The sequence below is a fragment of the Bufo bufo genome, chromosome 2, assembly GCF_905171765.1.
Source record: "Bufo bufo chromosome 2, aBufBuf1.1, whole genome shotgun sequence".
NCBI classification, from domain to species: Eukaryota; Metazoa; Chordata; class Amphibia; order Anura; family Bufonidae; genus Bufo; species Bufo bufo.
In genome coordinates, this window is record NC_053390.1 from 123081546 (window position 1) to 123096430 (window position 14885).

Sequence of the window (14885 nt, forward strand, 5' to 3'; positions counted from 1 at the left end):
GGAATCGCTCATTTTCTATTGAGCCTGTGATCGCGGCTCCTAAGAACCACGGAAACATCACCATATGCAATAACCTTATTTTCAGATATATCCCTGGTAGCAATCAGTAAGGATGCGAGATTCACATCTCTGCCCTCCAGTATGTCCTTCTTGATATTAGCCGGGATGAAGTGTGCCGGCGTGATGTTGGGTACGGGGGACACGGTGCCTGAGGGGCCAGCAGCGGATGTGGAGGCGAGAGGTATGTCCTGGGCAGGATTAGCAGCAGCAACATCCCGAGCCTCTACTGTCTCCAACCTTGCGTGAATGATGTTAATCGACGATGTCAAGTTATTAACCAAAACATGCAATTGAGTAAGAGAAGTATGTAACGTAGTCATAGAAGCTTCGTCCTGAGGAGAACCCGCTGTATTCGCCACCAGATAGCGGTACAGCTCTGCCTTTCTAGCTGAGGCTGAGAAAGGGATACCCCTTTTTAACAGCTCCGACGTGAGTCTGGAAATGGTCCCGCTACGAAGTGACGGTATGCTGCCAGCAGTGGCGTAACTAGAGTGTTATGGGCCCCAGTGCAAACTTTGTATCGGGGCCCCCCTACCCCCCGATTTTTATAAAGAAGCGGCAGATTTTCTTACTAATGGCTTTCCCGTGTGGCTAGTCCGCTGCGTGAATGAGGGCCAAGCCCCATTCCGGACAGCAGAGACACGGAGCAGTAACACGATTGATAATGCTCCGTGCCTCTCTGTGACCTTTTTACTAAAAAATCACAGGGAGATAAAGTGGTCACCGTGATTGTATAGCAAAACGATCATAGAGAGGCATGGAGCATTATCAATCATGTTACTGCTACGTGTCTCTGCTGTCCGGAGCGGGGCTTGGCTCTCTTTCACACAGCAGATTAGCCACACGGGATCCGCTCGTGTGAAAGAGCCCAATGCATGGCTACACTCACCCAATCCTAATAAAATCTGGTCCTACCTCATCCAGGGTGTCGCTGGCGTCGGTGTGATGTCCGCTGGATCCAGAACAAGGTCCCTGTGGTGATAGAAAAAAAAAGAATAATCACATAAGGAAGGGATGGTGACTACCCCTGTGAAACTACCAGCTGGGGGCGCTCTGCTGGCCTGGTAGACTGAGCTATGCCAATGTATAGCAGGGTAATTTAGGACATTTCCCCTAAGTGCTACCACACAGTACTAATGTCCACATTGTGGCCCCTCACAGTAGTAATGCCCATCTTGTGGCCTTTCACAGTAATTAAGCCCACCTTGTGGTCCCTTCACAAAAGTTATGTCCTTCTTGTGGCCCCTCACAGCAGTTATGCCCACCTTTGTTCCTGTCACAGTAGTTATGCCCAGATATGTGCCCCTCACAGTAGTTATGCCAAATATGTGCCCCCTAACAGTAGTTATGCCAAATATATGCCCCCTCACGGTATTTATGCCAGATATGTGCCCCTCACAGTGGATATGCCCAGATATGTGCCCCTCACAGTGGATATGCCCAGATATGTGCCCGCTCACAGTGGTTATGCCCAGATATGTGCCCACTCACAGTAGTTATGCCCAGATATGTGCCCCTCACAGTGGATATGGCCAGATATGTTCCCCCTCACAGTAGTTATGCCAGACTATGTGCCCCTCACAGTAGTTATGACCAGATATGTGCCCCCTACAGTGGTTATGCCATATTATGTGCCCCTCACATTAAATATGCCCACATATGTGCCCCTCACAGTGGTTATGCCAGATTATGTGCCCCCCTCACAGTAGTTATGCCTTTATATGTGCCATCTCATAGTTATGCCTTTATATGTGCCCCCCTCACAGTAGTTATGCCAGATATGTGCCCCCCTACAGTGGTTATGCCAGATTATGTGCCCCTCACATTAGATATGCCCACATATGTGCCCCTCACAGTGGTTATGCCAGATTATGTGCCCCCCTCACAGTAGTTATGGCAGATTAGGTGCCCCCTCAGTAGAGATGCCCACTTTTGTGCCCCCTCACTCTAGTTGTGCCCATCAACCCCCCCCCCCCCCTTCCCCTTCCCCTTTGCCCCCAGTCTGCAGTGTTAGGAAAATAAAAAAAAACACATACTTACCCTCTTCCCTGATGTTGCGCTGCCACACTGACATCGCACTGCTGGCTGTACTAAAGGCAGTTTCCCGGGCCTTCAGAGCTCCTCCCACAGCCAGCAGCCCGATGTGCGGCCAGCAGAGGGAGCGCTAGAGCTCCTGCTTCACTGATGATCTGGAGACAGCCCGGCAGTGACAAGAACTGCCGGGCCGAGTGTATGTGAGTGAGTGCGCGCGTCCTCCCTCTTCCTCCCACCCCCTCTGCGCAAACCTCCCCCACCTTGCCTCATATTAAACATGTAATGGAGCCAGTGGCGTAGCGTGGGTAACAAGCACCCGGGGCAAGCCAAGTATTGCGCCCCCCCCCCCCAACCTGTGACCACGCCCCTTTTTTAAACAAATAATGTAATAGATGTCACCTGCAGTCCTATGTAACACCACAGATAACACGGTGATAACTCTGAGTACAGATAATGTAGTAGATGGGTGTGAGGCCCCAGAATTCAGAACACACACAGTGTGACCTCAAGTCTGGGGCCAGGCTGAGGCAGTGTGGGACAAATTCTATATACCCCCTCCCCCCTACCGTGAAACAGATATTTGGATGGACATAACATACATTGCTATGAAATATACAGGAGAATACCGCACCATACCTGTTACATCCAGTGACATCTCCTGTGATGTAGACTTTCATCAACGTCCTCATTCGGAGATAGGACCATCATGACACCTTCTTTCAGCCATGTCTCGTCTCTGCAAAGTTTTGCAGAAAATGTTTTAGATTCCTCACTTTACTATCATCCTCAGATAACAGAAGTCCCCTTCCCCTGTAGTGCCCATAAGTATAATGCTCTCTGTATAATTATAATATATAATGGCCCCCTCTGTATTATTATTATAATGACCACCTCTGTAGTATTATAGTAATAATTATGGCCCCCTTCAGCCCCTCCAGCATACAGTCCTGTGTAAGATACAACACTCCCCCTGCCTTTAGTCCTTCTTGCAAACAGTCCCATGTAAAACACATCACTCTCCCTTCAGCTCCTCCAGCATACAGTCCCATGTAAGATACAACCCCCAGAGGATGCTATCTGCCCATCTCTCCTGTCCATATACCAGGCCTACCAGTATTACCCCTTCATATACCGCCTGGTCCCCCCACACCTAACAGTCTGAGTCACTTGTCTCCGTGAGTGTTAGGTGGGGTGACCAGGCAGGCAGGTGGTATATCAATGGCTAATGCTGGTAGACCTGGTATATGGACAGCAGAGATGGTCAGATGGCATCCTCTGGGCAGTACTGTCTCTCTGGTCTTCCTTCACCAGCACCCGGACTGCCACGGTCCTGCTTGGCCTGGCTCTCATGGCACTTCACTGCCTCATGCTCGGCTATCAGCACTGAGTGACTCAGTCAATGTTGCAGTGTGACTGAGTCACTCAGCGCTGATAGCCGAGCACGAGGCAGTGAAGTGCTATGAGAGCCAGGCCAAGCAGGACCGTGGCAGTCAGGGTGCTGGTGAAGGATGACCAGAGAGACAGTACTGCCCAGAGGATGCCATCTGCCCATCTCTGCTGTCCATATACCAGGGTAGGCCTGGTATATGGACAGCAGAGATGGGCAGATGGCATCCCAGAGAGGCAGTACTGTCTCAGTGTCCCTGGTCATCCTTCACCAGCACTCTGACTGCAGTGCCATGGTGCCATCTGCTTGGCAGCCTTGGCCTGGCTCTCATGACACTTACTGGCACTTAACTCATATAATCATATATTACCCCTAAAGCCTGCCTGCCCTCAGCCAATGCCAACAAAGTAAACTACTGACCTAATTACACACTCAGGGTGGGACTTTGGGACTCTGGGACAGTGACACTGACTGTCACTCACTCTGTCTCAGGGTCGCTTGAATCCAGGGCCGGCGCCACCTATAAGCAGAGTAGGCCACCGCGCAGAGCGCACTCTGCCTGGGAGCGCCGGTGCTCTCGAGTCCGAATCCCGACTAGCCGCCGCCCGCTCCACGCCCCCTACTTGTGATCCATCCATCCATCTAAGTTCTAACATCTTCTCCTGATTCCTACCTGGCTGTCATCGATCTGACTCCTCCTGTTTGGCTGTTCCTGTACTTGCTGGCCGGCCGGATAATGGTGGATTGTGCTGCACTGCTGCCCCTGCGAGGGCATGCATTTGTTCAGCCACTTAGTATTACTTAGTGGGGGCACTGGGGGGAAAATTACGTAATGGGCACTGCCCATTAAGTAATTTGCCCCCCAGTGCCCCAACAAAGTAATACTGCCCCCACAGACAGTGCACAACTCACTGCGCACTGCCCATTACGTAATTTGCCCCCCAGTGGCCCACTAAGTAATACTGCCACAACTGTGCACTGTCTGTGGGGCACTATTACTTAGTGGGGGCACTGGGGGGCAAATTACGTAATGGGCAGTGTGCAGTGAGTTGTGCACTGTCTGTGGGGGCAGTTAGTATTACTTAGTGGGGGCACTGGGGGGCAAATTACGTAATGGGCAGTGTGCAGTGAGTTGTGCACTGTCTGTGGGGGCAGTTAGTATTACTTAGTGGGGGCACTGGGGGGCAAATTACGTAATGGGCACTGCCCATTACGTAATTTGCGCCCCAGGGCCCCAACAAAGTAATACTGTCCCCACAGACAGTGCACAATGCCCCCACTAAGTAATTCAAGTTGAATCACTGTCTCTAGGCTCATGGCTGGACTACAGTCTCCTACTGATTCAGCTGCAGCCATGATCTTCTGCTTCTTCTTGCTGCCTCCGGCTCCTGGCTCTGCAGTCTGCACTGTACTTCCGGCCTGGAAGGTGGGCGGAGCTTATCGGGAACTGCCGTGCATGCCCCGCCCCCTCTCGCCTCCTCACTCTGCTCTGCAGCCGAACGCTGTGTGAAGAAAAAAAAACACAGCGTCGGCGATTTAACTTGTGCCAGCCCCGCAGACGGCGCCCCCTGCAGAGTGGCGCCCGGTGCGACGGCCCCCCCGGCCCCCCCCCCCACGCTACGCCTCTGAATGGAGCGCCCTGACGGGGCCCGGCATTGTCACTGTACTTCATGCCGGGCCCCTTCACAGCGCTTCATTACATGTTAGTACAGCGGGCCCCCTCCCCCCGCCGGGCCCGGTCGCAGTCGCACTCCCTGCGACCGCGATCGTTACGCCCCTGGCTGCCAGCTTCTGACATCCTGGCGACGTTCTCATCCATTGAGGCTTCCACAATATCAGACGCATGCGACATGTCTAACTGCGAACAAGACTGACATTTAGGACAAAATCAGCAGCATAACACCACCATCTGAAGAGTGAGCAATCACCGAATTGCCAGAGGACGAGTAAATGCATGCACACTCCCACCGGCGTGGTGTCAGAAACCATCGAACCGGGCATACAGTGAAGGTGAAACAGAGATGCACCTAACCCAAAGAAAAAGAACCACCCGAGTGAACCTCGGAACCCACTGCATACCCCGTGAGCCCTATGCATTCCCCAGGTGGACTGGTAAGCACAATATAAATCGCCACGTGAAGTCTGACTAGTAAAGAAAATTGCCAACCTAACATGACCACCATCAATCGCGGTGACGTGAACCTACCAGGATCCTGGAAAATGAACCTGCATTGAACGGACAATAGAGGACCCGTAAGCTGACCACGAGTTCAACGAGAAAATGCAAAACCACGACCACTTGCCACCCCGTTTTTTATTTTTTATTTTTTACTACCTGATCCAACGGATTTTCCCCGACAAGGGACAAGGAAGGCTAACCTGAAACAAGACGATTGGCAATTACAGGTCTATCTCAAACGCAAGCCCAAGTAACTAAAACCCAACTCGGCGTGCGGAGCACCACCAACCCCCTCATTTAATATGGCACAGAGTGAAGTGGGGTGACCCTGGGGCACGGCACCATGTCCACCTAGCATGGTGCCGTGCCAGGACCTTCTGTAACTATGAAAGTGATGCCTGCAACCATAGGCCGCCATAAATGCACACCAGCTGACTGACCCAATCAGACCCCTCCTCCCTACCCCCTGCCTCTCTGCGAGCACGGCGGCCCATGCAACACATATGGATCGTGGCCGAGAGGGAGTCCCGCTGACTCCTGCACCCTAACGATACTGCCGCGTGGGGAGCCGATCAGCTGCCAGGCAGGAACGCTCCAGTGCGGTGCTGCTCCTCCTCACCTAAGGAGCCGAACACACCGCCGGCCGGACTGAAACGACGTGCTGTGCCTGCAGACAACTTACCCGATCCGGATACCAGGCTGAGCCGGGACGACTCTCGGTTAATGAAATGCTGATTTATGCACCAGGGAAGTGGCGGCGTACGTATATGCCGCATCCACACTGGTCATGAAGGCTACAGGCGCCCCTCCCGAAAATACAGGCCAATAAATCGGCCTTCATATTTAGCAAACCAGGTGCTAAGGGAAAATGACTTAGCTATCCATAGCAACTTATCAGATTGATCCTTTCATTTTCAAAAGGAGTTCTGAAAAATGAAAGATTAAATCAGATTTGTTGCTATGGGCAACTAAACCAGTTTTCTTTAGCACCAGTTTTTTACAAAAATGCAGACTTTTTTGTTGAAGCAAAAAAAATGCTGTGGACAAATATTACACAATGGCCAATAGGAAATGATAAAACACCCCACAAACACAGTTTATTTTTAGTGAAGTTTTAAGACAGTTTCCTTTTGTTTTATCCTCCATTGGCTCATTTTTGAAATGTCAGAATGCCGTGTGATGTTTTTTTCTGACATTTTCCTTATAGACTTTTCTGTATCAAAAAAAGAAACATATTAAAATAAAAAGTGTGACTAAGAGTACTTTCACACTTGTGCTTGCGTTATGAAGATCCGGGAGGCAGTTCAAACGGATAACATTTGTAGACGGATCCGGATGCGGATCCGTCTAACAAATGTATTGAAACACCGGATCCGTCTCACCGGTGTCATCCGGAAAAACGGATCCGGTATTTATTTATTTTTTGCATTTTTAAAGGTCTTCGCATGCGCAGACTAGAAAACCGGATCTGTTTTGCCGGCATTAATGCATTTCAATGGAAAATAATGCCGGATTCGGCATTCCGGCAAGTGTTCCAGAATTTTGGATGGACAGAATACCACAGCATGCTGCTGTATTTTCCTTTGCCCAAATACTGTAAGAGTGACTGAACTGAAGACATCCTGAAGCATACTGAACGGAATGCTCTCCATTCAGAATGCATTAGGATAAAACTGATCAGTTTTTTGCCGGTATTGATCCCCTGTGACAGAACTCAATACCAGAAAACTTTAACGCTAGTGTGAAAGTACCCAAGAAATGGCACCCCAAAGCCATTTGTAAAACAATTGAAAAAATGGATTGTGTATTGTGACAGCACTCTTAAGGGGGTTGTCCAGCCCCTATGGTCCTAACCTGTGCTCCATAAAACAAAAAACACACTCCGCTGTCTCTGGTCCTGCCATGCCCTGTCTCTGGACACTTCTGGTCCCTGCAGGATCAGCATGTGTCTTGGTTCCGTGAACACTGCAGCCAATAATAGACCTCAGCGGTCAGATCTGCTTGAACCGTATATCTCTGCTGTGGCGTGCCGCTCAGCCAATCACTGGTTGCAGCAATGACTCGCCTCATCCAGTGATTGGCTGAATGGCAGACCTGGCCGTTCCCTGCTGTATCAAGACAGGAGCAGTAAGTGGAAGGCAGCGGGTACCCAGGCAGTGGCGGGGTATGGTTAAAGTAAGGGCTCATGCACACGACCGTTGTGTGCATCCGTGTCCGTTCCGTCATTTTTCACAGTTTAGCGGAGGTTCCATTCATTTCTATGGAGCTGTGAAAAAAAAACTGAGTCCTCCGTTTTTTCTCCGCGTCCGTGATCCGTGATTTCAGTCCGTCAAAAAAATATAACCTGTCCTATTCTTGTCAGTGGAAAACGGAGGACTGACCCATTCAAGTCAATGGGTCCGTCAAAAAAAAACGGATGCACAACTGGTATGTCATCCGTGTCCGCGTCCGTGTCCGTTTTTTTCTACAAGACCTTGGTGCAATAAAATTACACTTTTCATTAACCTTCCTTTTTTCCCCCCTGTCAGACAAAAAAAAAGGAAGACACAAGGAAACACAACTGAAGCAAAATCGGACACGGACCACTGAAGCCAAATCACTGACAGTGATGCATTAGGCCTATGTATAAGATCTGTTACAGCCGGGTAAAGGTTTTTCTTTTAATGTTATTCTAGGCCCTTTTCTCGGTGTTAGATTAACTTGATTTCCAACTGTCACAAAGATTACAGAAAGTCTGTAAAATGCAGCTATTGTTCATAATTAGTGTTGCATCAAAGTAAATGAAATTTGAGAAATCTATACAGAAAAGAATCTGCAGGGGAAATTGTCAAACTGCAGATTTTAAATGCCTAGATATTCCACGACAATTCCTCATGTAAGGTTGGGGCTACATGACGATCTCGGCTGTGACATATGTAGAGCAACTAATGATCGCTTTGACCGCACGATCTAAAAAAAGATCCTGGGGTTGCAGTCACTGCAATTGTGCGGCAACCACATTTAGTTCAGTGGCTGCAGTGGTACACAGCGATCATTTTTCGCGCGACAGTTATCGTAGCCAAGATTACCTTTTAGCCCCAGCCTTAGGCCTTAATTCAAATTTCCTTGTCTGTTTGGCATCCGTGGAAAGTCTGTACATGTTTCATCCATGAAGATTTCCATGTCATCTGTATTCCATGGATACTGCTCAGCTGAATATTAGTTTCCAGAGCATCTCCTACCAGTGGTCAGCGAAGAACAGGTGGTTTTTCACGGACCCATAGACTTCAATGGGCTGTTTGGTCCACATCATGGACCAAAGTAGTTTATGTCTCCGTGATTTTTTCACTGATCCATGGTCAACATATTAAAATCAATGTGTGCAGAAGGTGTACACTGCGTGCAGAATTATTAGGCAAATGAGTATTTTGACCACATCATCCTCTTTATGCATGTTGTCTTACTCCAAGCTGTATAGGCTTGAAAGCCTACTACCAATTAAGCATATTAGGTGATGTGCATCTCTGTAATGAGAAGGGGTGTGGTCTAATGACATCAACACCCTATATCAGGTGTGCATAATTATTAGGCAACTTCCTTTCCTTTGGCAAAATGGGTCAAAAGAAGGACTTGACAGGCTCAGAAAAGTCAAAAATAGTGAGATATCTTGCAGAGGGATGCAGCACTCTTAAAATTGCAAAGCTTCTGAAGCGTGATCATCGAACAATCAAGCAATTCATTCAAAATAGTCAACAGGGTCGCAAGAAGCGTGTGGAAAAACCAAGGCGCAAAATAACTGCCCATGAACTGAGAAAAGTCAAGCGTGCAGCTGCCAAGATGCCACTTGCCACCAGTTTGGCCATATTTCAGAGCTGCAACATCACTGGAGTGCCCAAAAGCACAAGGTGTGCAATACTCAGAGACATGGCCAAGGTAAGAAAGGCTGAAAGACGACCACCACTGAACAAGACACACAAGCTGAAACGTCAAGACTGGGCCAAGAAATATCTCAAGACTGATTTTTCTAAGGTTTTATGGACTGATGAAATGAGAGTGAGTCTTGATGGGCCAGATGGATGGGCCCGTGGCTGGATTGGTAAAGGGCAGAGAGCTCCAGTCCGACTCAGACGCCAGCAAGGTGGAGGTGGAGTACTGGTTTGGGCTGGTATCATCAAAGATGAGCTTGTGGGGCCTTTTCGGGTTGAGGATGGAGTCAAGCTCAACTCCCAGTCCTACTGCCAGTTTCTGGAAGACAGCTTCTTCAAGCAGTGGTACAGGAAGAAGTCTGCATCCTTCAAGAAAAACATGATTTTCATGCAGGACAATGCTCCATCACACGCGTCCAAGTACTCCACAGCGTGGCTGGCAAGAAAGGGTATAAAAGAAGAAAATCTAATGACATGGCCTCCTTGTTCACCTGATCTGAACCTCATTGAGAACCTGTGGTCCATCATCAAATGTGAGATTTACAAGGAGGGAAAACAGTACACCTCTCTGAACAGTGTCTGGGAGGCTGTGGTTGCTGCTGCACGCAATGTTGATGGTGAACAGATCAAAACACTGACAGAATCCATGGATGGCAGGCTTTTGAGTGTCCTTGCAAAGAAAGGTGGCTATATTGGTCACTGATTTGTTTTTGTTTTGTTTTTGAATGTCAGAAATGTATATTTGTGAATGTTGAGATGTTATATTGGTTTCACTGGTAAAAATAAATAATTGAAATGGGTATATATTTGTTTTTTGTTAAGTTGCCTAATAATTATGCACAGTAATAGTCACCTGCACACACAGATATCCCCCTAAAATAGCTAAAACTAAAAACAAACTAAAAACTACTTCCAAAAATATTCAGCTTTGATATTAATGAGTTTTTTGGGTTCATTGAGAACATGGTTGTTGTTCAATAATAAAATTAATCCTCAAAAATACAACTTGCCTAATAATTCTGCACTCCCTGTATATAGTGCACGTCAAAAACGGATATGTGAAAGAGGCCTTACATGCAGATCATGCTGTGGATTTCACCCTCTGCATTGCAGCATAAAGTGGCGTGCTGTGGATATCAAATCCACACCTCGGGTCAAGTTATTTGCGGTTACAGTTGCCGAAAGTTTCCAAATCTTGTGGATGAGATTTTTAAAAATATCAAATATTTTGGTTTTTGCTGTGGCTTTGCTCCCTTCCTATTTGGAAATACTCTTAGGCTCCATTCACACGTCCGTAACGTGTTTTACGGATCCGCGGACCGCACATCGCCGGCACTAATAGAATATGTCTATTCTTGTCCGCAATTGCAGACAAGAATAGGACATGTTCTATTTTTTTTCGGGAAAGGAATTGCGGACCCGGAAGTGGGGGTCCGCAATTCCGTATCCGGGCAGCACATCGTGCTGCCCCATAGAAATGAATGGGTCCGCAATTCCGTTCCGCAAAATGCGTAACGAAATTGTGGACGTGTGAATGGGGCCTTACAGTGCTAGCCAATGTTTATGGGGGTATTCCGGTTTGGGCTCATGCACACGGCCGTGCGGCATTCTGCAGAACTGTCCTATCCTTGTCTGCAAAACGGACAAGAATAGGACATGTTCTATTTTGTTTGCGGGGCCACGGAACAGACGCAAAGATGTGGACAGCACACGGTGTGCTATCTGCATCTTTTGCAGCCCCATTGAGATGAATGGATCCACATCTGATCTGCAAAATATGAGGATTGGATATGGACAAAAACAACGGTCATGTGCATGAGCCCTTATACAAAGTTATCCCCATCCACATACAACTGGAATACCCCTTTAAGTAGCAGCAGTAAAAGTCTGCACAGTAAAAGTGCTTTCTTTGAATGAGATTTTCCTGTTCTGCCAGGATCAAATTGTCCAATATACTGAACTGATACGGTATATTATATCTATCCGGTGTAAACAGTGACGCATCTTGCAGTTGTCATCCTCAGGAAGGTCACTTTCAGATGTCTTCACTTTCACAACATAAATTGAAAAAACAATATGTTTCACAATTCTCACATTAAGGGCTCATGCACACGGCCGTATGTATTTTGCGGTCCGCAAAAAAAACGGATGGCGTCCGTGTGCATTCCGTATTTTGCGGAACGGAACTGCTGGCCCCTAATAGAACAGTACTATCCTTGTCAGTAATGCGGACAATAATAGGACATGTTCTATTTTTCTGCGGAACGGAAATACGGACATACGAAAACAGAATGGTTCCGCATACGGTCCACAAAAAAAAAAAAAAACTGAACAGACACGGAGCGAAAATAAGTTCATGTGCATGAGTCCTAAACCAAAGCAATAATCTCCAGGTGTGAACGCTGCCCTACTCTACAGGAGAATGCATCGTCTATGGAAATATTCACACCACAGGAAGAGAGTTCATAGTCCAGACGGTGTGGTAATGTGAACAGGCTGCAGTATGCAGTATATTACGGTAGTATGAAGCGAGGGATGCTGGGAGAGGCATTGGGGAGCAGGAAGACATGTGAGTGGTGTTGATGTGTTTCTGCAGAGGAAACGTGCTGGATGTCATTCTAGAAAAGACGTAGATCATTATATGTACAGATATGGGTATACAGTCACATATATCTGTGCATATACACACACTCAGAAAAAACTGTAGAAACAAGGTAGATTTAGCAACTTGTTTTTGTAGCTGATGCTGGGAGGTGTAGTGCAAAATGAGCTGGAGAGATGTGGGTTGCAACCTACTGATATACGGTAAAATATGAAGAATAGATACGTATCACTTCTACTGTTCTAAATTGTGAAGTGGTCAAATCAAGTACATAAAAAAATAAGCAAAAAACTGGATTTACAGGGCTGGTTTTAGGCTGGGTTCACACATGACTGATTAGCGGCAGATTTTTGGCAGCATTTCTACTTCTAATCTGCAGCAGAAAAAAAATACTTTTTTTTTTTTTTACGCAACGTATAGATGAAACTTCTGAAATCCTTATTCCCTTTGCTGGTACTGTACAACGCTGCGGACTCGCACGAAAATCTGCAGCTAATCAGTCACGTGTGAACCCAGCCTTACAGGGCAAGATTTTTTTGATGTCCTTAAATGGGTTATGCTAGAAAAAATATTGATGACTTAGGCCTCTTTCACACTGGCGTGTGCGCCCCCGTTGCCGTATTGCGGACCGCGTTTGCGGATCTGCAATACACTGGTGCCGTTCCGTGGGCATTCTGCATCACGGATGCGGACCTATTCCAATTGAATGGGTCCGCAAATCCAGAGATGCGAAATGGTGCGGAACGGAACCACGGAACGGAACCTTATGGAAGCACTACGGAGTGCTTCCGTGGGGTTTCGGCCCGTACTTCCGTTCCGCAAAAAGATAGAACATGTCCTATCTTTTTGTGGAACGGCCGGATCACGGACTCATTAAAGTGAATGGGTCCGCGATCCGCTGCAGCTGCCCCATGGTCGGGCTCACATGTTCGTGTGCAGGAGGCCTTTGTCTGTGATTGCGTTCAGTTTTTTCTGTGCGGGTGCAATGCTTTTTGATGCGTTTTTCACGAGCGTGATAAAAACTGAAGGTTTACAAACAACATCTCTTAGCAATGATCAGTGTAAAACGCACTACATATGGACTTGCTTCCGCTGCGGCTGCCCCACGGACTGTGTTCGTGTATTGCGACCCGCATTTTGTGGCCATGTGCACCCCGCACCATGGATGTGGACCTATTCACTTGAATGGAACAGAGGCACGGAACCACTATGGCGTGCTTCCGTGGTGTTTCTGTCCGTGCCTCCGCATTGCAAAAAAATTTAACTTGTTCTATTTTTTTACAGTGCGGACGTATCACGGACCCATTCAAGTTGAATAGGTCTGGATCCATCGCGGCTGCCGCACGGATGGGGCACGTGCATTGGAGACCTCAAATTACGCTCCCCAATGCACAGAACGGCCGCACAACGGCCGTGTGCATGAGGCCAAAACGTCATGTATTTGTTGTGTTGAAAGCCACTTTTCTGTATTAAAGGGGTTATTCGGTTATTTATTCTTTTAATCTCATCTCAATCTTGTCCACAGTGGCGAGTGGCGGTTCCAGCACAAATTGTACGGAGGTTGCACCTGTGCAGTCAGGCAGCCTCTGGCACTGTGAGATGTCTGTGTCCGAGGCTGCCTGACTGTGCACGCACCCATGAACATTGTGAGTTGAAACCAGGCTAAGATCACGTGCCCGATGTATGGCAAGTGATCCCAGAAGCGCCCACAACATAATTAGATCGGGTAGTCCAGCGCTCGCTCGGGAAGGTAAAAAAATCATCACAATAAAATTCTGTGGGTTGAAATAAAAAAAAATAACCGGATACTTCCTTTAGCGTGACTGCGCATGTGGCACGGTCCCTCAGGTGACTGATGTCAGAAAATCAAGGAGATTGGCTGAGCGTGGAGGAATCTAACAGCCTCCTTGATTTCTTTGGATTCAGTGTTGAGAGGGTTAATGACCATTTCACTTTTCTCAGCTGTTGCTCAGTGGTCATCACTTCTACCCTTTATAGTCTCACCCCACCCTTCTGACTATGCGGTTGATAGCTTCATTTGGGTTTGGTTGATCTGGTGTGAGATCCTCTCTGGTGTTCCTGTTCTTCCGTCTCTACAGAAGTTAAGTGTTGCGTTTGTTTGTGTTTGTTATATTACCTGTGGTTGTATCTGGGCCTGAGACAGAGACTTCCATTCGTCCATCTAGGGAGGAATGGGTTGTCTCTGGTCCTATACTTATTCCAGGGCCTTATAGGGAAATCAGGGCCTAGGTATCCTGCTTATGAATATTCCTACCTTCAATGTTTGTTCATATTGATAAGTAGTCAGGGCCCGGATTAGGGTTGTCTATGAGGTGACCTGTTTCTTCCCTAGTTTCCAGGCCCAGTTACTGTTCCCCTTCCCTCCTGTGTTCATTGTGGAGTTGAGTCCCCCCCCACTGATCGTGACAACATGATCCAGATTATGTGTGTTTCTTCAGCATAAGGGCTCGTTCACACGAACGTTTTTGAGTTCTGTATACAGAACCATTCTTTTCAATGGTTCCACAATAAAAATGGAATGTAACACAATACTGAAACAAAAAATGGAAAAAACTGATCCATTAAAAACAGCCCTCAAAACACTGAAAAAGCCATACGGTCATGTGAACAAGCCCTAAGGCTGCATTCACATGTCCGTGGAACACGGACCGTGAGATACCGGACTGGCATCCTGCTTAGTGCAGGAGCGCACGGCGT

The 14885-nt window shown here is 47.7% G+C and overlaps 1 protein-coding gene across 2 annotated transcripts in view; it reads left to right on the forward strand.

Moving 5' to 3' along the window:
- Nucleotides 1–12099: 12099 nt before the first annotated feature.
- ATG10 (autophagy related 10) overlaps nucleotides 12100–14885 on the forward strand; it is a 220616-nt gene continuing 217830 nt past the window's right edge. For both annotated transcript variants that reach the window (XM_040421505.1, XM_040421506.1), the window contains exon 1: nucleotides 12100–12134. In XM_040421505.1, the coding sequence (XP_040277439.1) occupies nucleotides 12101–12134 (34 nt within the window). In that variant the 5' untranslated portion in view covers nucleotide 12100. The remainder of the gene's footprint in view (nucleotides 12135–14885) is intronic.